The sequence below is a fragment of the Gallus gallus genome, chromosome 2 (assembly GCF_016699485.2).
Source record: "Gallus gallus isolate bGalGal1 chromosome 2, bGalGal1.mat.broiler.GRCg7b, whole genome shotgun sequence".
In the NCBI taxonomy this organism is placed as follows: Eukaryota; Metazoa; Chordata; class Aves; order Galliformes; family Phasianidae; genus Gallus; species Gallus gallus.
In genome coordinates this window covers 120,044,338-120,071,882 of record NC_052533.1, presented here as the reverse complement: position 1 = coordinate 120,071,882, position 27,545 = coordinate 120,044,338, and the positions used below count along the sequence as shown (strand labels likewise).

The following is a 27,545-nucleotide window of genomic DNA, read 5'->3' as shown; positions in this document are numbered from 1 at the left end:
ATTTACTGCTTCCTGTCTGTCCAAAAGACCTGTTATCCTCTGAAAGAAGGAGATAAGATTGGTTTGACATGACTTGGTGACTGCAATTCATGTATTTTTGTTCTTCCATGTTCTTAATAGGTATTTGGAATTTTTATTTCAGCATTTATTTGAAAATTTGAATTACTTGACTAGTCTGCAGTTGAGGATCCCAAATTTCTCTCTTTCCCTTCTCCCTCTTCCTTCCTACAACCATTATTTCCAAGCCAGTGACAGAATAAAATCAAACAACCAACACCCAGCTGAAATTAACACTGTTCACATGAAGTCTAGAAGACTGCACTTCACAAACAATTTAAAAGGAATATGTTAATATAATTTGTAAAAAAATTCTGTACATATTTTACGCAAGGGTGCATGAGATTCCCCAGTTTAAAAAATGGGAAGAAAGGACAGTGGGAACAGAAAGTGAACAAGATGAATATATAAAAATATTATGGTTACACTAATTAAGGTTGTAAAAAAGACACAGATATTATATAATTCATTTAATAGCATTTTTTTTTTCATTTCTGAATGAAATAATGGAATTGTCAAACACTTCTAATCTCTACATTCTCAAATGTAGATCCCAGAATAGTTTGAGAAGGGAAAGACTTGGCTGAAATCAGAGATGTGACAGAAATCTGTATCTCCAAACAGATGTGTGGTCTTTGACAATTTAAGATTTTTTTCTTTATACTTGCTGTTTCATGTCTTTACTGCCTCTTTCCTGGAAGTCTTTGCTACTCAATTTGTATCCTTCCCTCCAGTATCTTTTGAACACAAACAAAATTTTTAACTATCACTGACAGCTTGTCACCTTTCTCCCAAGAACTCATACGGAGAGATGCTGATCTTATGTCAAAGATGAAAATAATCCTTTTTTTTGTGTGTGTGTGCATGCGTGTGTGTGTGTGTGTGTGTGTGTGTGTGTGTGTGTGTGTGTGAAATAAGCTAAACATATATAAGCAACTCTGGTCAATGAGGATGAAGTACTGAAAAACTTTTGTTTATACCTTTTTTTTTCTCAGTAAAATTCTCTGTTCTTTAATCCCTTATAAAGAGGAAGCTTGTCAGAGAAGGAGGGAAATTCTTTCCTGTTTGATGAGAACTTGGAGGAACAGAGCCAAGAGTCAGCAGGACAATGACCCACCCTCACTCAGCTCAAGAATCCCTACCAAGAACCCTGACTTGTCAAGCATGTGCAATACACGGAACTTGTACATGACTACCCTACTTCTTCTAGCTACCTGTCACAGTAGTGTTTGACTTTCTCTCAAAATAATGTTCCCTGGAGTTATTTATTCTACCTCTTGCTATTCTTCTATCTCTGTTCTTTCTCTAGTGACGAGTTCAGAATTGAAGAGCTGACCTACAGAAACTCTGGCCTTATGTTATGCCTCCAGTTTCAAGTTGAAGCACTGAAAAATACTACACCATGCAGATGTGACTACACAGGCAGGAACTCAGCATCTTGGAATTTTATTTGCACAAAACAAACTGCACAAATTATGTTGATGAAAATCTATTCAAAATGATTTCATTTATTAGACCACAATGATATCATGCCACACCTCTGAAGAAAATGAAGTATGTCTATTGAATAATAATAACAAAACACAAACAGTCCTGAGAGTAGACATGAAAAAGTGCAAGTAAAAATCACACAAAATTAATGGCTTATTTAGGTTTGATCTGTTGCTTTTTTATTAAGGAAAAACCCTTGGAAGGCTGTACTTTCACTGAGGCTAGGGGATTGTCCTTATTTAATATTAGGATGGAGGTACTCAAATGTTTTTATCACAGGGACTGTACCCCAACAGAGCTCACCACCTTCATCTGCAGATCACATAAGATCCACATCTAGCCTGCAGAACCACTTGAGATACTATTCTGTAAACTCAGTGTCTGAAGCTGTGCCTGCACAACACCATCAGCCAGCTGTCCTAAGGACATGAACAAGTGCTCTGCAGACCAGCCATTTCAAAAGCCTTCAGTGAGCAAATCTTTAAAGCATTTATGTCTACAAAGATGCTTTTTTAGTACATTTTTCAAACCCACATATTAACTGTTTGGTGAGACCTGAAGGCTTAAAAGGTGCTCAAGAAAAGACTATTTCAACAGCAACTCCTTTTAAACTCTGCTAAATTCATACATGCATTATCCACACATGCACATAGATACAGATACACGCTCATAAATGTTATCTATAATAATTCCTCAGGGCAATACAGACCTGGACACGAAATCATGAGAGCACTATAATGTCATTCACTTTTGACCTTTCCTGTTTAGAAAAGGGCAAATGATTTCTGGTTCTACTCTGTCAGGAGAAACCATCAAGCAGAATCGTATGATTCTTCTAGGACACTTCACAAATACTGCCAAGATTTGCTTCTGTATATAGCAGTTGTACAATGCCACACGGAGAAAACAGAAGCAGGTGGACCAGGATTGAACTATATGTGGTTTTCTTTGTGCATTGGGTTGGCTGCAAACTGCCAGGTTTCATAATTCTCCCTTTCATGTTGATTTTCTGGTGCACAACAAAGCATCATTTCATATTAAAGTCTCTTCTTCAGTCATGGAATCGTATCTCTTTCACCCAGCTTCTTATTTCCACAAAAGTTGCTTCCATCAGTCAAGTAAACCACCTGGTATGCTGGAGTATGAAGGTGAAACATTAGTGAGACTGCAGGACACTTCGTGCTAGGGTAGTATCTTGTGTATCTTGTATGGAAAGACTCTGCACAACATATTTTCTTACAAGCCAAGTACTAACTGGATCTAAATAAGCTCTTTATAGTAAAGTATTATCAACTATGAAACATTTCCAAAATTGGATTAAGTTGATTACAGTTCTAAGGTTTGGAAATTTCCTTTGTAACTGATGTTATTAATTCTATTGAGCCTTTGAATTTATTTTTTTTCTCCTGACCATGAAAACTAATATCTGTTTTTGGCAGAGAAAAGGGTAATGGGATGTGTTTGATTTCTAATATAATCCTGTTACTAACAAGGAAGAAGCTTGAAGGGTAAAGTAAATACTGTAGATGTTTTGTAGTCTAAGACTACACACAAAATATTGCTAGTACTTTAGCAGTATTGGTTGCATATTGGTAACTGATTTAAAACTCTAGAATAATGTAAAAATATTAATTATATGAAAGGCATAACAGAATACTCTCAAAACAGAAAGTGAAACTTTTTTTTCTTTTTTTTTTTAAGATGCTGAAGTTCAGCTTTGTGGTATTTAGACAGTATGTTTTGCCTGTATTCTTTATTCTGAAAGATGCTTCCCAGAGCTACCTCCAATAACTACCACATTATTGCATGACCTAGTGCTACAAGAAAGCAAACCATTTTACAAATATTTGAATAATGCTTGGCACATTAGGGAAGCCTGTTCCATTTGGAAGGAATTAGTAGATGTCAAAGTACTACAGAAAGTCATCTAGTCCATTTATGAAGCACATAATATTTCAGAATACAAGTTAATAAGCTCCATGACACAGGAAGCCACACTGTTATGATCTCAAAGAAACATCATCTATAGACATAATTAATAAAAATTCTGAAAGTACACAGTGTATGCTTTATAATGACCACATTAAACTGGGCATCCATTAAATTGGCTTCTGCCAATTACCTGCTGCAGTGTGCAAATTTGTTGCGTAAATGTCAGCCATTTAAATTTTCAAATACAGCTGCATTTATCAGAGCACAGTATTTGATGTAATCCCCTGAACATGTTTTGTAGCTAACAAGAAGGTAAACATGTCCACACAGAATTTATCAACACTGCCTCCCCAGACTGCCAAGTTTCAGCTGGTATGTATTGACCAAAATCTGTTACATCAAACAAGCATTATGTAACATGGCTCTCTCAAACACTGAGTGGGCTCCTCCTACCTAAATTAGGAGATTGAAGATAAGCTCTGGCAGGCATTCATAGTTTTAGAAGTGGGAATGAGGATATAGTCTCATTTTTGCAAGTTGCTCAATTTAGGTATCTTTCTTGGTTAAAGACCTACTCAGAATTTTCATTATATTGAAAAATATATTTAAGACATCCCACGTGTGATTTTAGTTATGATCAAAACTGAATTCTACAGTGGAGTTGGTGGTCAAAAGCAAAAAGCCTACTTAATGAGAAAATCTTTTTTCTTCTCAGTTCAGTTTTTGTTCTATCAAAGCATCTGGAATAAGATGGGGTGTTGAGATGTACAGTTATTCACTTCAATTCAAAAATAAAGGTGCTCTACAGCTCCCAGTATTAATCAATACCTATTCAGAGTTTCAGAGTTCAGAATATTTTTGCTTACTGACCTGTTTCACTTGAGCATCCACCAGAAATAATATACAGGTATCACAAACAATCCTTCTGGTTTCTAGTACGTCATATCCCTTAATAACATTTTACTTTGTGAAACAGTGGAGTATTATTTCACGAAACTGTAGAGCATTACTTTATCATAAGAGGGAAATGATCTCATAGTGAAAAAATGATTGTATCTGCATGCTCCTTTTCTCATGTCAGAGAGGGACTCTTAGTAGTAGTAGTTCTCTGTGGGTAGTCACCACATGAATTGTAGAGACAGTACTAAGTGACCATGGCACTAAGCTGCAGCATTTAACTGTTTGACTGCTGTGGTGCATGCCATTGGATTCTATTAGCATCACACTTAGCAGTTTATCAGTCTGTAGACCAAATCAATCACCTTTCAATATCGGCCCTCCTAATGGTCCTACTCTTTTTGCATACTTTATTCAGAAGTACATATCTCAAAAATCAATCTCTACTCATGCTCCTACAAGGACAAAAATTTGGTTGTATTCCAGATTGCATAGAAAGGAGAAAGAAAACAAAGTCCTCATCAACTATTGAAAAGGAGGAAAGGTGATCAGATTGCATGGGACAAAATACCTATTACATGAGACAGAGTGTGCAACACCTTTCCTTAGGCTCTACCTCTGCAGAGTAATTAATTACCTTTCCATGAGCTGTGACCATGTGCTTTTGATGCTGATGAGGAGCAGAGCACTTTCTTTCCCATCCTACAGCAAGTAGCTTCAAACAGTGAGGGAAGGACATCTTTTGACATCTGCATGCATAGGCAGAAAGTGTTAAAAAAGGATAAATATCTGCAAAAGCCAGCACTAACATATTCTGCAGCTGACAGATCACATCAAGCTTTAACTGAAACACTAGAAGCACTTGGTGTGGGAACCATGCCAGTTTTTCTCCCACTCATGGGTAGATAGAGTGAACAAGTTGCATACGTCTTAACAAGTATTTGTCTTCAGCACTTGTCTTCCTTTCAGAAGTCAACCAGCCTGTTTTTACTTTACTGTTCCTAAACTTTTCCTTTTCAGTAGTATTGGCATTCTGAGAACAGACATGCCTTTCATCAGTTTAACAATTAAGCGACAAAGAATGAAGCAGAAGACAAGAAGCATGCGGATCACCAGTTTTACATAAAATTGAAACTAAGCATTACTGTAGTCCAGCCTAACATGCTCTAGCCTACTTCCTGCCCTCCAAATAACCCTGAACAGAAATCAAAGCCTTTTAATTTTTTAAGACTTTTTTTTTTTACTAGAGAATGCTTTGCAAGATATACTGATGATAGAAGCTAGAGCCATCAGTCTTAATGAAACTTGCTTTATTCATGTGTAGTATGCACGATCTGATTTATCTCCTCTAACTCTTCAGTGCTTATCACAGAGATTTCCTTGAATAATGAAAGTTGCCATGATTCTCAGTCCTCACTTCCAAGAATACTTCCAAATTATAACAAATTGACTATTTATTTTTGAAAAGCATGAATGCTGCTAGGAGAACTAGTAGCCAGGTTTTCCCTAGTGAACACGGGATCCTAATAATCTGATTCTCGTGGAGCCAAAGTATCTTCCATCCCTGACCGCACCTTTAGCTTTTCCAGACTGCCTAGCTTATAACCTTCCAGAAAACACTATGTGATCCTTAAAACAGTGCAGAAGAAGCACCTTCTCATGCTATACATGCCAGCAAACCCTTCCCAGCCTGCCTCTTCTTCAGGTACATCTCAAACTTGGCTTACCATTTTGTTAACCTGTTCTATAAGCACTGCCAGAAATAGGTGGTTTGGCACTCACCTCACATAGCATGACCAAAGCTTCTCCAGAGCAATACACAGAGAACTACCTGGTTGAGAGACAACAGTGACTATCATCCTCCTTTCCTCCTCCTCTGATTAGCAGACAAATGTGGAGATGCAATTTACCAAGCAAAAACCTGTGGAGGAACTGGCTAGGGATGACATCCACGATGCCAAGCCAACACTGCACGTTTATATCATTTTATTCTTAAACAGCTGCTTTACATGCTTTTTTGTTTTTTGTTTGTTTGTTTTTGCATCAATGCCAATGAGCTATAGGAGGACAAAGTGCTAAGCAGTGACTCCATCATCTGCTAGACACACAGTCCCAGCTGTTAACCCTGGGGCTGTCAGCACAGACAATTCATGAACTGACCCTGCCTCTATCCCACCCAGCCACCAGCCCATCTCCTGCCATGAAAGCCAGGCTCTCATCTGTGTCTCATTCTTCCTCTGCAGAAGTATTTTATCACCAGGCTACTCCTCTGGCAGGCTACTTATGGAGAGTAGGACAGAGCAAAAGAAAAGTCCATTCAAACATGATCTCCAACTTCTTCTTAATTAGTGTTGTACGGGGAAAGTACAGGCCTGCTCCACTTTTTTGCTATTTGTTGGGTTTTGTTGTCTTTTATCATAGAATCATAGAATCATAGAATCATAGAATCATAGAATCGCCAAGGTTGTTGTTGTTGTTTGTTGGTTGGTTTGGGATTTTTTGGTTGGTTGTTGCTTTAAAAAAAAAACAGAACCATTTTACAGGAAATATAAATCATTCATATTTATAATTTTCAGAGTTGTAGCTGTGTGCCCAGAGATCCTGAAAACTGGGATGGGAAGGCCGTCACACCCCAGTTTCCTTTGAACACCAGCCACCTGTGAGACTGCTTAATTCTCAGCACTCTCAGGCTGGCATATCAGGGCATGCATCCCCAGTGCACGCCCTGGGTGCAGGGCTGAAGAGGGATGGAAGGAATCCCTGATTAACTAATGAGTTTGTTTTCCAGTTGCTCCGGCCCTCTCCTGTCTTTGCATATTCCATGTTTTTTTCTAAGGCATTAATCCAAGCTTTGCTCTAGCAACTCCAGCCTTGAAAGCTTGAAACTTTTTGAAGTGGCTCTAGAAAAGGCAGAACAGATTTCATCAGTGCCAGGATAATCTGGGAGATAGGTATCCCACTGAAGCCATCTCATTTGCTTCTTTATTTGATGTCTCAAGGAAAATGCTTTGATCACTTTCTGAAGCTCATGTTGGAAACATCTCCTGGGCAGGGATCAGAAGGATGTTGTTTCCCCTCAATTTCCAGACTGCCTGAGTATTACACCTCCATCTTGGATTTAGGTAAGCTTGAAAGTTCACTGGAGGATGTAGAGTTTGTTGACAATGGAAGGATTCTTTGCAGATCAATGGCTAGTAAAACAACTTATGACAGAGTTAGAGAGGCAGGTTATCAGCAATGTAAGCTTGATTCCAGCACCTGCTTCCAGATCATTCCAGGACCTTTCTCAGGTGGCTTTTAGATGATTATAGGAAGTTTGTTACATGAGGAATGTGCACTCCAACGAGTGTGAATACAGAGGACAGAACAGGAAGAGGCTAATAATCTTTTAACAAGCAAAGTGGAAAAGCCAACAGCTGCTAGAACTTTACACATAGTAGACAACTCCTAGTACACTCACATGCCAAAGTCCACGGAGAACCTAACCCAAGAGAGATTAGTCCTTGAGAGACAGAGTCCAGCTGGTCATGACGACAGCAGCGCCCATACACCATTATACCTTCATGTTGTTCTTTTATGTAGTCCACTTTCAAGAGAAAAAACACTCCTGATATTTCAGTTCAAACTTCATACATAGTGTTAACTTTGCAGTCGTTTAGGTACTGTTCTATCAACTAAAATGCTCTGTGTAACACACGTGGCTTTTTAACAATTTTGTAACTTGGTCAGGCAGCACCGGGCTTGTTTCTGCTGTTTTACTCAGCTGTGATGAGGCAGTGGGAGAGGCATGCTGCATACAAGGTGTTCCAAGTCACAGACAGCTGTGGATCAGTGGAGTTCTCCATACCACAGTGAGATGTTGAGTGCTACTTTTTATGGGTACATTCTCCGTTTACCATTTCCAAGTGCCAAGAGGCAAGGTAGCTTAGTTTATTCAGCTTGTGTCAGTAAAAAGTTCTCCTTCCTTTTGCCAGAGGTAGAACACGTGGTACTTTCTCTGTATCTTGCCTTCTGACTCACTTCCCTAGAACCTCTTTTCTTGAAAACACAAACCCAGGAAGGTCCCATATCTTCTGACTGCCAAACTAATAATAATGGTGAGCTCTGATTATAGCCTACAGGCTCTTCCTGGAGAGGAGGAGAGGTTTACATGCCAGGGAAATGGAGGAGACCAAAGTTTGAGCTTCTGCCCCACTGAATGCTCCACTCCAAATCCATGAAAGCAGATGCTTGAGGTTTTGAACTGACAATGTATATCCATAAAGAGCGGGGAAGAGTTTTTGCCCAGGTTCACATGCTGTGTTATGAGCAACGCTGGGTGATGTTTACATTCAGACGAGACCCTTTTAAGTAGACCAGGGGACAAGGAATCCTGAGTTGCAGCAGAATAATTACAAGAAGGCTGCAATATAGATTTGAGACTGATGTTTTGCCCAGGAGTACCCCAAGTATGGGTGCTCTAGAAGTAAAAGCAATGCCTTAATGGCTCTTAAAAGAAATATGAAAACAGTGGGGCACTGGGATCACTTTCTAGGGTGCTCCTTGGAAACAACTGAAGATGTTGCATATGATGCCATGATATCTACAGGACTCTGCCTCCATGGAATAAGATGCATCAGCTCCACAGCTTTCTAAAGCCACTCCTGATTTAGGAGCACAGGTTGCCAGTAGGGGAAAAAAACTCCCAGAGGCCCACATTCACCCCACTGCAACACTCATCCCTTTTAAGTGTCACAATCATGTGGTCTTACCTAGACACATTTCTGCTGCCTTGCTCACAGTCATGCCCTAATCTTAGCCATACACAGGAAAAGGCACCAAAAAAAGGCATCATCTGCTTCAGACAAGATAACAAACACTGGGTGTGACACACACTGAAAATGGCACAACTTCTCATGACATATAAAAATACATCAAATAAAACCAGCAGCAATATGGATTTTTTTTCTGAGAAATGGCCTGTGAATTAATAGCAAGGTTTTTTTTCCTCCCAAAACTGTATGGCCCAGAAATCAAACAAATAAACCGAGGACGAGAGATAAGCGGTGCAGAGTGTATTTCTTCAATACTTCTAGAAAAGATGAGTCTAAAAACTGCTGATTCAGAGAACCTGTTTTATAGGACTTTACCTTCAAAGTGACTCAAATCTTCGAAGAAAAGTGGTGCATTCTAGAATGTTTCCAAAGAGTTTGGGAGATCACATTTAGCTTTGGTCATTCACCATCATTTCAAAAAATTTAACTGTTGAATATTTCGAGGAAAATTTCTGAATGTCATGTAAAAGAATTAAAAAGCTGCTACTGATCAATCATTTCTTCCTCTTAGATTTTACATCAGAATTCGGTCCATTTTTGCAGGTTAGAACAATGTAAAGCTCTTTACATATTTTCATTTCAGGCCAGCTGATATCTCTGAGAACCCGTGGTGTTGTCACCTTTGCTGAAGGTCTCAAGCACCACTGAATAAGCACCCACATGCTCACTCACTGTTTCAAAGTGAGCCCTTTCAAATGCTTCCAATGAAGCAAAAACTGCAGTATCTGTATACTGCTCTTAATTACGAAATACATTTGCTACATCTTCAGGTGATATTTAAATATACTCACAAAAAAGATATTCAAGTCTCAGCATGCACCGCTGGCTTTGACTTTCTGAGTGGTGTTTATTGGATATATTCCATTAGCACACCATATTTTGACTGTAATTTTGTGTCCTCCTTTACATTCCTCTCTCATTCTATGCACATATCTACCTACCGTTCACTTCAAATGATGAAGAAAGGCACATTCGTAAACGGGATCTTGAAAAGAGATACATGTTTGCAAGTATTTTAGGGTAATTGCAAACAGACACAAAAAAGTCAGAAATATTCTAAGCTTCAAAATGCAGATGCTCCATTTTCAGCTAAGTTCCAAACCTGCAAACAAAACTTTTGCTTAGGAGTAAGCACGTAAGTTAGGCATGCTGAAATAGGGGCTAAACAGGCACGTGTCTGTAGGGTTAGGCCCACAAAGTCCACATTTACAATAAGTAATCTCTCTTTTTAAAACTGTATTTTTATCAATTGATTTTTTATATCAATGTGAGCAATAGATGTCCTCTTCAAGATCATTTTCTATTGTGCAATAAATGAAGCTGCTTGGTAGAAAAGAGAGCATTTTGTAAGAATATTTTAAAGTGCATGGATTTAAGCACGTTTAAGTAATGATGTTTAAATTTATTTTCACCCTTGGAGAAGTTGGTTGGAAGTTAGAAGTTATCTTTTTGTTATATGTTACAGACACAGAATATTCTTTCCTAAAATTAGCATTATTCAGATAAAGGATTGTACATAATAAGGATAATAATAATAGTAGTAGTAGTAATAGTAGTAGTAGTAGTAGTAGTAGTAAACATTTCTACTGGAAAAAGGATTTCCCAGAATGCTTGTAATGGGACACATATATGCATTTATTAATTTACATCAGAAGCAAGAAAATAATCATGAGTGTCTTGCAATATACTCCCAAGATTTCATTTCTGAAACTATTTCCTAGGGAAGGGACTTGCTCTAGAAAATTGAAGATATATAATTTTATTTTGCTCTGGCTCCACTAAAGTTGCTGTCCTGTCCCAAAGTGAAGCTTTGAACTACAGAAGGTAGAAAGAATAAAAAATGATTTGAGGAGAAAAAAAAAAAAAGCAGAAGAAAAAGAAAAAAAACAAATGATGGGACAAATTATCGTGGCTATTACTCACTGAAACACATTTTCTAAAAGGGAAGGGAAGGGAAGGGAAGGGAAGGGAAGGGAAGGGAAGGGAAGGGAAGGGAAGGGAAGGGAAGGGAAGGGAAGGGAAGGGAAGGGAAGGGAAGGGAAGGGAAGGGAAGGGAAGGGAAGGGAAGGGAAGGGAAGGGAAGGGAAAAAGAGATAAATAAAAAAATGCCTCTCTGTACACGTACATGTAACATCGTAAAAAAGAGAAGAAGTGTGAGTTCTCAGAAACAGTAAAATATAATTGATTATACTTTTAGGAAAACATTCTTAAAACCATGTAACCAAAACCACATGAACTCCCATGACTGTAAAATGCTATGAAATTTTCGTAATTTCAGTATGGGTGGATATCTGTAAAGACTGGTGTTGGTATCAAAAAGAAACATAAAGGAAAAAAAAAAAAAAGGAAAAAAAGACCCCAGAACATACTACAAAACTTTATTTTTTAAGTAGGAAAATCAAGAGAAAATGCATTAAAATAGAACCCTTACTCCAATTCTTTCTTTCTTTTATGGCTCATTGAAGCAGAAGGAGGCTTTCCATCGCTTATCCTGGCTGCAGTATTTCTTTCTCCCACTCACAGCACTCTCCTATGAGGCACCAAACAGCCATCAGGCAGCTCAGACACTTCCACACAGTTAGCAGGACACCTGCACCGAAGTCTTTCATAGCAATAACGTGGAGAGCAAGCTGCTTCTCACCCATAGGCAAAGCCAGAGACAGATTGCTGGCACTTGGGTCCCAATGGCCGGGCATAGTCCCACCCTGTTCCCTGGAGATCAGGCCTGTATCTTGCTGTGGGAACCAGGTATACATCCTGTCTAGGGAACATCTTTTCCCAGGGAGCAGGCCCACATCCTGCCCCAATACCCAGCCACCACTGCCTCTGCCGAGTGTGTTGCACAACTGCATGGCTGGGGAACGGGAAAGTCTTGATGTTCCATTTTAAGTTTTGTAGTGTATTTCTGAGGCATTTGGATAATGCCCTCAATAGCATGCGTTAAATTTCAGCAAACCTTGAATTGGTCAGGAGTTGAACTCGATCACCTACTGTAGGGATTCTGCTCTAGCAGGAAGGTGGACTAGATGATCTCCAGAGGTCCCTTCTGTCCCCTATGATTCTGTGATTCTCTGATCTTTGCAGCAACCGAACTATCATAAAAAAAATAAAATAAGGATGTTAGGTCATCAGTTCCTTCTTCCTACCATATCTCTCTTCCTACCTGCCATCAAATAATGTCTGTGGTAACTCAAGAGCAAAGGGAAGAGCATTAGCAGAGGGGCCAAGAGAGCCCAAAGCCCAGTATGGGCTTGAAGCCACTGACTCCAACCCTGGCAGGCAGACAGCCTTGGGATTTCAGGGTATTTCTTGCATGTGGGGTGAGGATACCAACAGCCAGGCTGGCAGCATGCAGGAACACCAGTAACTCCTCGCCTGCCTGATGCCCAGGATGGGTGCAGCCCTGGGGCTGCAGCTGGGTGGCAGTGCCCAGGCAGGCAGCAGTTAGCAGCCTCTTCCCACTGGCACTACCCCAAAGATACAGTCTCCAGAGCCTTTGCAGTGATGTGCTCAGGAAACTTCCCCATCCCACTGGGGGTTTATCAACATCCCATCATTTAGCAACTTGTCCTTGGTGCCATAAGTTTCTCTTGAACCCACACAACAACAACAACGACAAAATTAATGCTTTCTATCCAAGAAATAAGGTTTTCCACAGTTTAACAAAAAATTCCTGTAACTTTCCCAATCCCTATCTTAAGATTTTCCAGGAATATTTTCTTTTCTTAAATTCTCACCCCCAAAAAATCAAGCAAACAAACAAAATAGACATCCAAAAAGGCAGACAACTCTGCATTAAAGTAGCGTGTGAGCCATTTCACTTGTTTTTTCCAGCACACACTCCAATCAATGACAGTGATCTGTGCAGAAAAAGCAGCAACTGTAATTCAAAGAAATGGGTGTTCTGGTGCAACAAAGTTAGATGGCTTCTTCTTGCTTAAGTATAACAGAAGACAGGAGCTTCCCAAACCTGAATACGAGGGAAAGTTTTGTGTGTACGACAAACTTAACCCCAAATGGTAGTTCATCTGAGGTCTTTCTGTGGTTTGGGGTTCTTTGGAAGGTGTGAGGAGGAGGGAACACGTCTCTGCTTGTCCTCATCTTCCTCAATTGACGAGGACAATTTAGGTACCAGGCAGATTCATTCTTAAAATAAACTTTCACAAAAGTGACCGTGCTTTCCTGAATTTCATCACCTGTGACAACTGCAGCATTTACCTTTTGTCCTAAAATAAAATCTTTGTGTTTTTTTTTTTTAATAATTTTTCAACTAACTTTTTTCAATAATAAAATAATTCACTAATGGTTGTGCGGGTCTGCAAGCAGCCTGAAGTCAAATCTGAAGTCATGAGCAAAAGAGCTCAAACTGACAAACAACAGCTGTAGCAAGACAGCAAGGTTCCCAGAAACACGCCTATTTATTTTCTGATAATTGTATCTTCACAAGAAATCGTGTGCTTTGCAATCATGGCGTTACCCAGGAATATTGGCATATTGGTGGCTATTAATGTGGAAAATAGCTGATCTTCCAAGAAGCAGATTTTACCAAGTCAGGAGGCAATTCGATCATTAAATTAAATGCTTAGAGAAACTGCTGCACAGTTCTGCTCAGTACACGGAGTGTGTTCATCCATGGACAGATAAAATTACCAACGCCTTTCAGTTCTCAGCTGTGCAATTTCAAGTATTTTCTTCTATGGTTTTAAAAGTTATCCCTGAACACTGAGTAAAAGAAAAACCTGCATATGTCTGTGCTAATGCCTCACATAAGGCTGCTTCTTTCCAGAAGTCACTTACTTGTAATGTTACTCGGTCAAAATATTTACGGAGGAAAGGCAGCAAATCTGTCTCAAAACAGAGAGCCCCATGAACGGCTCTGTTAAAAAGAGGTGGGACATTTAACACCTGAGAAACCCAACAGGAGGCTTTCAGTGCGATCGCCCTTCCCAAGCCTCAGCCACGGCCACAGCTCCGTTCTGCCGCACAGGGGCTGCTCGCTACTACAGCCTGGCACCGTGCAGAACGGGCAGGCTGGTGTCAGTCATATAGACTGGGTTTCAGGGCAGGGAAACTTTCATAGCAGTCCTTCAAGGATCTTTGCGTGAGTTCTCGATTAAAACTGGCTATTAAGACGATATTCAGAGAATCAATATCAAATGCTTTGCTTAAATTGCAACTGGGAGGCGTCTGCTCATTCTTAAGAAGAAAAGGCAACTATGGAACGTGCTCTTCTGAAGGTTTGTATTCAATTTTTTTATCATCTTTCTTGAGAAAAATCCTTATCACTAATAGAAGTGTTTTGAAAACAAAAGGTATGTAACAATTCAAAATGTTGTTTAAAAAGGCATAAAAGTTATAGTTCATCAGTACATATTTAAGCACTCCCCGCAGATGACATCAAATAACATCTGTATGATGGGCGTATGCCCCAGTCCAGGGTTAGCTCACAGAACAGGGATTCATTTGGAACTAAAGATGTGATTATAGGACCAAAGAACAGATCACATCACTCAAAATTTGTCATTTTGACTAAAGTTCCACACCCGTTCATTGCGCAGACCCTCCATCTCCTTACAGAACAGCAAGGGTCCTGCCACTAGCACAGAACCGATTCCACGCTCCCGCATCAACTCTCAGAGCCGTGATCCCACTACGATGCAATGCTGCCACGCCGACTTGTTCCAGGAATCACAACCAGGTTTGCTATAAGTTGACATGGGGACAACCATCAGTCTGCCTGACGTTTCAGACAGCCAGAAAACCAACGTAACCAAACCAACTAAGGGTTCAACCTAAGCTAAGGAGGACTTCCCGTGTATCTTCCAACCTGACAATTTAATATCATCTGCACAAAAGGCTTCATTTTGTGAGCACACGTGTACTGCCATAAGAAAACAGGACTGTGTGCCTGGAAGGAGAGCCGATCTTGTGTTCTTGTGTGATTTGGGCTTTATACTCCACAGCATGTTGTAAATGTGCACGGAGGGATATTTTCATGCAGCGTTTGGTAGAAGTGGGAAGACAATAAATAATAATAATAAAAAGTTACAACTGAAGAAACATTGAAGAATTCGATCAGGTACTTATTAGAGTGACAAAATCCTCTTTCAAATTCAAAATCGGAGCCACCTGCCAAATACAGCCTGCCATATACAAAGGGAACGAGCAATGACAGGACCTGGCGATCCGTCTGGAGCTCTGCTGGTATTACTGATCACTGCACCCAAACAGTGCGTTAGTGATAAACCACTGTTACTAAAGTAAAATTGCTCAAAGCCGAACGGGAGGACAAACATCCTCATTCTTTGTTCTTGTTATAATACACGGATTAAAATGTGTTCCAAAGAAATCCTAGTGAGAAATGAACACCCAACCCAAAGCAGAGACAAGTCCCCTGCAAGTCGAGTACCAAGTACCTCAGAGGCACGGGTGCCTGAGTAAAGTGGAACAATTCCAGAGAGACTGGGTGGAAACCATCCCGAGCAGTGCACACCTTAGCCAAGTCCTCCTGATTATTCCTTGTGGTCACACCCTGGTAGCAACTGCCTTACTCAGGTAAGCAGTTGTGTGAGAAGGGAGAGAGCTCTGCGAGTTGGAAAACGTATGTGGCGTGGGAGGAGGTGGGGAGAGGACGCGACAAAGACATTTCATGTCCTATTTTATTCCAAGCCTTTCCACGTGCAGTGAAGCATCAGTTTTTGCATTCTGAATTTACCTAGGACAAAGCCAAGCTACGGCCGCGCCTGTTACAACTCGAACTGCTTCTACGCTACGCTTTCCTCTGCCATTCAGAGCTTTCAACTCAACCCTTCCGGATTTCTCACGTCGTGTGGAACAACGGCAGTCCGGGTGAAGCCATCGCTTCTCTCCTCCGCTCCGACAGCGGCCGCCCGGCTAACCCGGACCTGGGCCGGAGCCCCGGGGCAGTCCCACCCCCCTCCGCCCCACCCGTGGACAGCGCTCTGCAGCCCCACGACGCAGCAGCCGCTCCGCGAAAGCTGATTGCTTTCGTTTTGGGTTTTTTTTTTTTTCCTTTTTTTTTTTTTTTTTTCTTCACCCCCTCCAAGATTTCCTTCCCGCGAATGAGCGGCTTTTTCCACGCGCACTGCCAAGGTCCATCCTTCTGTCCCTGGCCGCGCACCCGTCGCTGGGCGTGTAACCGGGGCCCTATGTAACCCCCGCTCCAGGGAACCCCGACGGCCGCCATCCGCCCGCTCCGTCCCTCCGCGGCTCTCCGTTCTGCTCCCGGCCCCGTGGCGGAGCGGGGATGCCTCCTCCCCTGGCGGCCCGCCAGCCGCTCACCTCGCCGCGCTGAGGTCGCGGAGCCCGGCGGCGCTGCGGGGAACGCGGCGGCGGCCGCGGAGCAGAAAGCGAAAGTACCTGGCGGCCGGCGGAAGCCCCATGGGCACGGCGGAGCAGGGCCGCGCCGCAGCCGTCTGTGACAGCGCCGCGCCCAACCCCGGCAGGCGGGCGTCGGGGGCCCGCTGAGCCCGCCCGGCCGCCGCTCCGCTCGCCCCAGCTCCGCGGGCTCCGCGCACCATGGGCGAGACGGAGCCGCCACCATGACCGCCGGGCCGCCGCCGCTCCCTGCCACCCCCCCCCCGCGGACCATGTCCCATGGTAAGGAGCGCGCCGCACCGCACCACCTGCGCCCGGCCGGGCTCCGCCGCTCCGCTCCGCGCTGCCGTCCTCGCCGCTTCTCCTCCTGCGGTGCCGCCCGGTGCCCTTTTATCCCCGCGGTGACGGGCGGGGGAATTCCCACTTTTGCTTTTTCTTTCTTTTCTGTTTTCCCCTTAGCCCGAAAATAAAGGCTCCCGCTTCCAGAGCGGCCGCTGCCGGGAAGCGGCGGGGCGGGCGGACGGGCGGCGGGAGGGCAGAGCCGCGCGGAGCGGAGCGGGCACCTGCGGTCCGCCCCGCCCGAGCAGCCCCCGAGCAGTGCCGCCGCCGGGGCCGCGCTGCGGATCGGGGCAGAGGGGCAGAGCGGGGCCAGGGGACCCCGCGGGAGGGAGCCGCGGACGCGCCTGGTGGGACTCTGCCCTGCTGCGTGCGCTGAGGGGGTTTTGGGAGACAGGAAAAAGAGAGGGGCTTTTTGACGTTTCGAAATACTGGAATGCTGGCTTTTCCTCGGAGAATTTCTTGGGGTTTTCCGCCTAAAACTAAGGAGCTTTTGGGAAGTTTACTGAAAGGATGGCTATTCCCAGCAATACAATCTTCCCCTCTTCTGAAATACTGTAGTCGTAGGGCTACTGCCATTTCTGCTGCTTGGGAAGTCACCTAACAGTCCAAAGCCCCTGGAGTGTTTTAAGACACTTGTCTAGCACGTTCCAGAGAACTCGTGTAGGAATGGCTTAACTGGTTGCACTGGGGTTCTGCTGTGTGTCCAGGGACCTTGCAGATGTGCAGCATCCATTTCAGCATTACCTGCTGTGATTTCAGTACCCTTTCAGTATCTAAAGGGGGGCTATAGGAAATAAGGGGACAGATTCTTTAGCAGGGTCTGTGGTGATACGACAAGGGGAAGTGGTTTCAGACAAAAAGAGGGGAGATTTAGGTTGGATATAAAGAAGAAGCTTTTTACCATCAGGGTCATGAGGCACTAGAACAGGTTGCCCAGAGAGGTGGTGGATGCCCCATCCCTGGTGATGTTCGGTGTAAGGCTGGATGGGGCTCTGAGCATGCTGTTCGAGCTGTAGATGTCCCTGTCCATTGCAGGGGAGTTGGACCAGATGACCTCTAAGGGTCCCTTCCAATTCTATGATTCTGTGCATCTCATTTAAGTGGTTCACCATCTGTCCAATACAGAAGAAGTAAAGCCAAAGGAATGAAGTGACTTTGCAGTTTTCACCTATTATCTCCACTTGCTGCTGGACAAACAAAGTTTTAGAAGTAATGGAATCAGTTACATTGGTTGTTATTATTCAGAAGATTTTTTGTGTCCTTTGAAATGTATTTTTGAAGTAACATATCCAAGTTCTTTGCATCCTGCTATTTGAATGTATTACAGGTCTTTTTTTTTTTTGGTGCTGGAATCCAGAGGTGCAGTGGTATTTCAGCCAATGCTGAAACAACATTGTCCTGTAATTGACTTTTAGCATGTTTTTGCAAACATCTTTTTAATATCAAGCTCCTAGAAATCCCAGTCATAAACAATGACAGTTCTCTTAGATTTGTTAGCAGAGGAATATATATAGAGGTGGAGCCCTGTGGAAGTCAGATGTCCGCCTGGAGATCATATCCGCCTTGTACAGTCACTGTTTTTTTTTTATTTCCTGCTCGTAGGATCCATTACGATCAAAGCTCTTCAAGCTAGATCTTTCTTAGATACTCACAGACCACTGCTGGCCATTATGAGAGGGTTAAATAATTTGGTTTTCCCTTGCAAAATTGGCAGGCAGATTTCCACTAGAGAAAAAAAAAAATGGAATTCACCGTGTACACGTGAAAATCTTTCTGTTTGGTTTCTAGGACAGAGGTGTACACATGCTGTGTCGTGCTCACAAATAATACATCAGAAGAAAAGGTTTTGGTAGGCAGGAAAAGTGAGACACATTTTGGTCTGAAGCAACAGTATGTTGTGGGGATGGAATGAACTGTGAGGGAGTTTATTTCTTTCAACAGCAGTCAAGCATGGCATGACTGGTAGAGCACTGGCACAGGCTGCCCAGAGAAGATGTGGATGCTCCATCCCTGGAGGGGTTCAAGGCCAGGTTGCATGGGGCCCTGGGCAGCCTCAGCTGGTGGGTGACAATCCTGCCCACAGCACAGGGTTGGAACTGGATGATCTTAAAGGTACCTTCCAACCCAAACCATCCTATGATTCTGTGATTCTATAATTCTATGACTCTGGTTCTTGCATGATGGAAGTTAGGTGGCTCTGTAAGGATTATGATCAAATTTCATTGCTTTCTCCTTTGAAGAGATACAACCAGAATATGTATCTTAAAATTTATTCGATTTTTTACTTTCATCTCTATTGTTCTGCAGTTCTGCAGTATTTCTCTCTGGGATTCACTGTCAATGCCCAAGTCTGGAGATACTCAAGTCTTTGAGTGTTGCACTTGGTGCTGTCCAGTGTTCCCATCCTCACCAGAGAGGAAGAAAAACAGAGAAGCAGTCAAGTCAGGGCATCCCTCCTGCCTTTCCTTGCTGCTGCCAGTTGCTCAGTGTTGGTTGTTGTTTTTACCAAGTAGCAGAGATGGATACAAACAGATCATATTACTGCGGGAGTATGCTGTGGTCTTTGATAATCCCCCAACCTAAATTTCTAGTTCTGTTTTTCTTTCTTTCTTTCTTTATTCTTTCTTTACAACCTCCCTTGTAAGTATCATCCTATTCGGTCTAGCTGTAGGCAGTGCCCAGCTATTAGCTTCCTAATCCCCTGTATGCAGTTTTTCTCATTCCCAGCATCAGGCTGCTCACCTGCAGCTTCCAGTTGCCCTGTCAGCCCTTTTGGGTGGACCAGGTGTTTCGGTCCTTTCTCTCATTGCCCATTCTTGCAGAGCTCCAATTTCCTGGATGGCACCCAAGGACAGAAGCCCAATGGTGTGCTGAGGGGAGAAACTGAGGAGCAGTGAGACGTACTCCAAAAGATTGCAAAAAAATTGCAGAGAAGGATACACTGCTACCTTATCTCACACTGTGGCCACTAGTATGGATTTCTATCTGGGCAGCCTGAAGATGTGCTTAAACGCACAATGACATATGTTGAGTGCTTGTGGAATTCAGCATGTGAAAAATCAATAATTAAGGTGGGGCTCAGATGCAGAAGTAAGACACTTGGACATCTACACCTATTTGACCAGTACACTTCCCTGCCTACATATGTGTTAGATGGTTATGGTCCATGTTGTGGTCAGTGGTGAGACCTCATCAGAGCTTTGAGTTCAACGCAAGCAGATATGACGTGGTTGGCCAGCCTCATAGCTGGAGGATCTCAAACCACACTGGCTAAACCACTTCAGTGGGAGAGACTTTAGACATCCAGGCAGTCTTCTAATCTGGAGCAGAATCTTTCCCGCAAGGTACAAGCCATTTGCTTGTATAAATGTCCCCTATAAACTGTTTTAAGAGCTTACAGAATTTATTTGTTAATACAGCATTTAATTAACTACTGTTATTGTAATCCAGCCTTTTTTAGATCTATCTTTCGGGTTCTGCCACTTCTCCTTGTTCTGTCGCCAGTGAATTCATCTAGCTGTACAATGGGAAATAAAACAACTGAAATCCGTGTCAAATATGAGAACATACTCAGCCATGACATCGAAGAGCTGGTAGGTAATAGTTTTCCCAAAATGTTAACTATTTTTTTTTAATTATGGCAAATAATAATAATAATAAAACAGATCTCATATTAACAAATTTAAAACAGTGTGTTGTATTGGGATGGTGGCTTTGTTCGATACATGAGTTTGTGTCTGCATGCCAAGTAGTTGGTAGACACACATACCATCTGGACCTAAGTAGTATCATATATTTAAAAAGTATACTTTTCTGAAGTAATTTCATGAATACGTGTGTTTATGTCTTCTGGTCAAGAGAAGAAAGCATTCTACAGCCTGCAATTTGCTCTATGAATTTTAGGCTTCTTGACTTCAGTTTTTTTTGTTGTCTGTTGAAGACAAATAACAGAGGCACAGAATTCAAGTAATTGATTTTCAGACTGATTTCTATGTTTTGTTCGAGCCAGTGAGCCCATTCAGCTGTTTTACAGTTGAAACCCTGCTATTAAACCTTTAGATTTATTTGCTTATTTCTGAGTACTGAAACATTTCTTATGGAGAGTGATTGAAATCTTTCACTCTCCAACTAAGATTTTTACTTCATTAAACAACTAACAGATGGTATAATCATTTTATTAGTCCTTGGTCACATCACTCATGTAACTCTCATCACAATCATCTAGAATTACAATGGCACCTTCTTTAACACTAGCCAACAAATTAATGTTTCCATACACATGATTTAAAGCACACATATAACAATAAAACCTAATTTGTACTTTACTTCTTATTTAGCCAACAAAGGATCAAGTTTTCTAGATAGCAGTAGAGAAAGCATTAAATTTCTCGGTTACAAATAGCCCCCTCTTCTCCATCATGGCTTTATCAGAGATATTTATTACAGCTTTGTAAACAAAGTATTGTGGCAGTTTACTGATCCATGTCCTATACCCACCTTGTGACTCTTCATTGAGAATTATTAACAGATTCATCTGCCAAGAGCATTTGCACAGGAGAAAGCACTTTCTACTGTTGGATTTTGTTTTTACTCAGAGAGTGGTGAGGCGCTGTCACAGCTGCCCAGAGCAGCTGTGGTGCCCCATCCCTGGAGGCATTCAAGGCCAGGTTGGATGGGGCCCTGGGTAGGCTGAACTGGTGGGTCGCAACCCTGCGCACAGCAGGGGATTGGAACTAGGTGATCTTACTGATGCCTTCCAACCCAAGCTATTCCATAATTCTATGGTTAGCAGAGTCATTTCTATGAAAATCTGTCAGATTGTCACCAAAGGAAAGCTCACCATTCTGTTGCAGTCTTAAATTGAGCTCTATTTGCATGAAATGCAGGTGATATATGATGCTTTTCCAAAGGTTAAATAAGGATTATATTTCTATCAGCTATTGTATTTTTTCACACTTACCATCCACCACCATGTTTATCATTCAGAGCATTACATCAGTGGTTCCCAGCCTTTATCTACCAAGGAACATGGAGAGAGGAAGGCACTGCTTTTCTATGTTCTTCATAGATAAATCACATTATCCTCAATATGGCACCAAAAAATGAGGGGAAAAAAATATAACCATATTAGAACAGACAAGTAGCTCCTTCAGTTTGTCATTTTATCTCTAACAAAGACGGATGTTTCCTGGATAACAAAAACGAAACCAGTCATTGAGCAGTTATAGAGCAGCTGGCCTGTAGGAGTACAACAGGAAGAGCGGCGTCTGGGAGCCAGACCTCACTGCCTTCCAGTGGGGGGAGAGTCCTGGATGCATCCCAGCTCTGCAGGACTGCAGGGTTCAGGGGAGCCAGAGGGCAGCATGGGCTGGGGACAATGGTACGTTGCCCACACTGGTTCTTCTAGGCTTATTTTGAAAGGTGGTTTTCTCCCCCCCCCCCCCCCCCCCCCCCTTTTTTTTCCCCATTCATTCAATTCCTTTTTTTTTTTTTTTTTTTTTTTTCCCCAAATGGTAGTATTACCATTTGTAGAGTTTTTTAAGGAGATCTGTGAGACCTGAAACTGTTTTCTGTGTAAATAATAACAACAACAACAACAAAATCTGCAAGAGTTAATAATTGTGAAAGGTGGTGGGAATGTGTTGAACTCTGAAGTTCTTACTTCCTAGAATGGGCATGCAATAACAACTGCAGTAAAGTTGTTTCATTTTCCAGTCTATATTTTCTCATGTTCAAGAGAGATTTATTTAGCCTTCCTGTAAAATCAGTGTATAGCCTTCTCACTACAGCTTAATAGCAAATCCTACGGATATTGCCCTTTGGGTAATAGCAGCTGTCAACTAGAAACTGTCATGCAACTGCATGGCCGAAGTCAGTAACTTTCAGTCCCTCAACCTGACATTTGGAAGTAGTCATGGAGATGACTGGTGGGCTCCATAGTAGACCTGGATGACCATCTGAAATACAGGTGTTATACAGAAATCTGAAGAAAAACCCTAAGAATGAGGCTGACTAATGTGTTCCTATGCACACTTCAGTGAAGAGAGCTAATACAAGATTGACGTGAACTGTCTTCCTTTCTAAAGCTTTTCTGGTTGCATTGAGTTGTCTGGATACAGGTTGAAGAAGAAACAAGGATTTTTGTTGAGCTAGATTCAGTTGTCGTCTGGATGACAACTATGGAAACAAAAGAGAGGGAAAAAAACATTGATGGAAGATTATGGTCACACAAGGAGCAAGTGGTCTGGCTTTGGATACGTTGAAATACTTTTTTTGTTAATCTACATGCCAAGTGAATACTGGATGCCTGGGGCTTGTATTTATTGAGATAAACATGGACAAATGTGTTTGGTGTCTGTATTATTTCAAAAGTTAAAAGACCAGGTATTCAATATAATATGAATATGTATTTAAGAATATATATATGAGGATTCAAGAGAAAGAGACTTGCATCCAGTTCTGATCGCTGCATTACATGAGAGATATGGAGATCCTGGAGAGAGTCCAGTGAGGGGTGATGGACAAAGGACCAGAGCCCTCTCCTGTGAGGGCCTATTCAGACTGGAGGAGGCTCAAAAGGATTTCATCAATGTCTACAAATACCTGAAGGGAGGATGCAATGAGGACGAATATTTTCAGGGGTGCCCAGGAGTAATGGGCACAAACTGGAACACAGAAGGTTCCTCTGAATGTAGATGTGCAATATGTAATAAATGTAGCACTAAGCATCCTCCTTGGAGATTTCAGAAGCTGCCTGGACATGGTCCTGAGCACCCTGCTCTGGGTGCCCCTGCTGGAGCAGAGGTCAGGTCAGAGGGCTCTGGAGGTCCCTTCTGACCTCAGCCATGCTGAGATTCTGTGCAATTCTGTGAACACCCTTGCAAATGGTAGCTGGATTGAGGTTCTCTTTGTCTGCTCTCCAAGGAAAAGCTCAGAATTGTACACTGACACTGCTACACCTGAGGAGATCCTATGAAGCAAATTAGTGTTGAGGTCACCAGCTGTTTGTGGGAAACTTGGCTCACTTGATTAAAAGTACTTTCATGATTCAATATATATTATATTTTACAGGTAAATATGTCTGCAGAGTATCGTGACAGATGCTGCAAGAATAAAAGACACGAACATAACAAAGTGTTCTTCTGCAATGATACTCAGGTAAAATTTAACTTCTCAGAATTTGCTTCAGAGAATATAAACCACAGTAAGTTCTATATATAATCCTCTACCTGAATAACATATTTTGATAGTGAGTGATCCGGTCTTCTAATAAGCAGATTGTGGTGTTCAGGGATGTTCCTTCTTGGAATGTGGAATAATAGAATCTGTCCAGCAAATAGATGTTTTTTTCAACTGAAATATTAAGCAATACCATATCTGTAATCTTTTCCTACTGCATGAGTTGCTTTAAAATTTTAATACAAACCAGTACAGAAAACTGGTTATATTTTGTAAACAAAAAGTAAACAAAAAAAAAAATCCCAGTTTCTTGTTGTCATTTTTCTACAGAAATCATATTAGCCAAGCTTTTTGCTTCAGATCACAAAGCTTTGAAGTAATAGTTTGGACAGATCTTACATGCAGAAAGCAAAATCATTAGCTGTAGCTGCAGATTTTATCATGACTTGATAAGAGGACTGACTCCGGAAACCAGGACATTTTTTTCTTGCTCTCTTTACAGGAAATAGGATCACTACAGAGTATGGCATGTAATATGCTCAGATTCTTTAATAAGCAAAAAATCAACAAAGAATTTAGAAGGAAAGCAGCATTAGTCTCATGTGGGACGTTACAGGTTCTACAGTGCAAATGTGAAAGACATAAAAAGGAAAAGGTAAGTGGTAGTGGTGGTCTTCAGCTTATTGGAAATACATGGCTTACTCCTCAGAGCTCTTCAACACAAACTATCATATCTACCTCTCAAAGGTACATCTATCACACACATGTTATATGCATGATGAATTTTGCTCAATATAGCACATCTTGTAACAGACATTAAGCCCAGTGCAAAGACTAGTTAACTCAGGGACCTGGAAGTCTGCAGTCAAGATAGGTACCCTGGTTCAGTAATAAAAGGATTCAATTAATTCTCCAGTAAAATATAATGGTCACACTTGTGCAAGGAACACCTTTGCGTATGTAAAAACACAGCTGTTAGTTAGCATTGAGGTTTTACCCAAAAATTAATGTTTAGCTTATTTCAACAAATAATTTGTAGGAGTTTCTCTTTTCCATAATCACTTTGATTATTGATCTTAATTTTAATCACAACATCTCAAAGTTAACCAGAGTAATTAGATAAGAAAATAATTGGATTTTGAGTCACTGACAGAATCAACTCTTTTAGATATGACTGAAATCTAGTACAGTGATCTATAGACTACCATACTAAAGGAAAATCATTCTCTTAAGTGTAGCTCACAGTTATTTATGGAGCACAACAACACAGATTGACATCAAAAAGCTTCTACAATAGGCACCAAACTATGTAATTCTTTATGGTTGTCTTACATAGCTGGATTGAATTTAACTCAATCTTCATCTCCCTTAAGATGGAGAAACACAAAACCTTTACATCCCAAGATTAGTTCTACAAAGTAATATTGATATCTGTATTTGGCTTAGACAGCTCTGGTGAATCCCAGTGTAGTCACAGAAGTTGAAGTGTCACCTTACCTCAGGGATACCCAATTTTATTTAAGAACAAATTACATTAAAGTCATTTGGTAAAACTGTGATAGTCTATAAACATCTATGATGTCTTGTAGAAGTTTATATGCAATGAAGTTAAAGCCAGTATCTGTTGAGTGGTTTCCAGTGGCAGAATGGAGGCACAAGCTGGAACACAGGAGGCATCCTCCAAACGTCAGGAAGCACTTCTGTGCTGTGCAGGTGACGGAGCACTGGCACAGGTTGCCCAGGGGCTGTGGAGTCTCCTCCTTGCACATCTTTAGAAGATGCCTGGACATGGTCCTGGACCCTCTGCTCTGAGTGTCCCTGCTGGAGCAGGGGCTGGGCCAGATGGACCCAGAGATCCCTGCCAACCTCATCTGTCCCATGGTTCTGTTAAATCACAGTCATTGAGTGTGGACAAGAGCAGTCTCGGTGTCTTTGTGTGAGACCCTAGACATTAGGCCATGGCATCAGCCCCAAGGAACAGGACTGTTTGGTTCTGTCTTCTCAGTGAAGCTTTGGAAGTTTGGAATTTTGGCACAAAGTTTAATTGGCTTTGTTCTTCCAGTCCTTCAAACAACTGAGGGTAATTTTCCAACCAGACAGAGCATGTAGGTGCTCTCAGTTACACATGCTGGTTTCTGCTGTCTTTACTTGCAGAGCATTAATGCTTCATGCTCCCAGATCAGCGGGAAGGAGCAGCAGTAGGGCTATGCCAACAGGAGAACTGAGGCAGGCTGTATCCACCACAGCACCTTTTTTGTGGTGCCCAAAACCCTGCCATAATTACCATGTAGAGATATCCTGCATTATTTATTGAAATGTAATGGAATTTGTTTCAAAAAATGCATACATAAAAAGAATAAGAACTTTTTAATTAACAATGTGTTATTTTTCAGGTTTGCACGCAGGTAAATGCACCTAATAACGAAGATACAGAGACAGTTGAACAACCAAAAAAGAAATGCAACCAAGAATTTTGCGAACTGAAAGAAAATATATCTAGCCTTCGATCTTGCTGGAATAAATTTGAAAAAATAATTTCAAGGTGATTACAAGTGAATCCTTTTCTTTCAAAGTGGCATTACTTGGTACCTTGGCATTTTATATGCATTCTTCAAGTTACTCTGTTTCTTTATACGAACACCTTGTGCCGGATTTGGATGGAAAGCTACTGTACTTTGTTTCTAGAGATGGAATAAATAGAAACGGCTAAACCAAGCTACTGAAGCCCAAGAAGGGGAAATAAGAACCGGTGTTTGAAACAAAGAACTCCAGAGAAGGCTGTGTCCCACCTTCAGGTTCTAGAAAGTACTCTGTATTTTTTGATCTTTTGAGTGACTTCATAATACCTTCATATGGCAGAGATCTACTTAAATGTCTACTGCAATTTAGAAAAAAATAGAAGCTGCAGGCCCCCAGACCAGCTGTCTTCTATCAGAATGAATGATTTATCAAACAAGCAGCAGCTCTTGAGTCTGCTCTGCTGATGTCATAATGTTTTTAGTGTGAGTATCCAATGGGTTTTCAAACTGATTTAAGTTTGAAAAGTAGGAAAAGTTAGCTTTTTCAAAAGCCTTTGAAAGGTGCTGATTTTTGAGAGATGTAGCATGCTTCTGCTGGCTGAGGCCGAGAAAAGACAGTGAGGCATATGGCAGATGAGGAAATGGGATGCCCAAATGTAGGTCTGCTCAGCTGACCGCAAACAATAGCCTTATGTGTTTGGTTATCCTAGAGGTAGTTGACAGAGGACCTAGAATTTCTTACCTTTGGATCGTGATTTCTTATATGCAATTATTTTATATAATGTGTTTAACATGTTAGATGACCATGACTTAAAATGTGTGAATATTTTCAGAGAATAATATATTGGCATTTAACTAATGAAGTGTTCATATTTAATTTTGGATAAATAGAGGTATTTTTATAGTTGTTTTTAACTCTTTTGCATTTTCTTACTTTGATATAATTCCTTTGGTAATAAAATATTTGCCTTCTATGGAA

At 41.5% G+C, this 27,545-nt stretch overlaps 1 protein-coding gene and 1 non-coding gene across 7 annotated transcripts; one reads left to right on the top strand and one right to left on the bottom strand.

Annotated features, from left to right (window-relative positions):
- Positions 1-928: 928 nt before the first annotated feature.
- Positions 929-17,058, bottom strand: LOC101750271. 6 transcript variants are annotated; one of them, XR_005857481.2, is made up of 5 exons: positions 16,838-17,058; positions 12,183-12,283; positions 7,838-11,721; positions 5,015-5,126; positions 929-2,683 (listed from the first exon to the last, which is right to left on the bottom strand). It is a non-coding gene; the product is annotated as a peroxisome proliferator-activated receptor gamma coactivator-related protein 1-like (transcript). The 6 variants fall into 6 exon arrangements; XR_005857479.2 differs by lacking the exon at positions 7,838-11,721 and having other exon boundaries at positions 12,148-12,283; XR_001465457.4 differs by lacking the exon at positions 7,838-11,721.
- IL7 (interleukin 7) lies at positions 16,704-27,545 on the top strand. The gene is made up of 5 exons (NM_001398241.1): positions 16,704-16,811; positions 20,319-20,461; positions 23,940-24,026; positions 24,550-24,702; positions 26,441-27,545. Exons 1-5 carry the CDS (start codon positions 16,802-16,804, stop codon positions 26,591-26,593), a joined length of 546 nt encoding a protein of 181 aa, NP_001385170.1. The 5' UTR covers positions 16,704-16,801; the 3' UTR covers positions 26,594-27,545.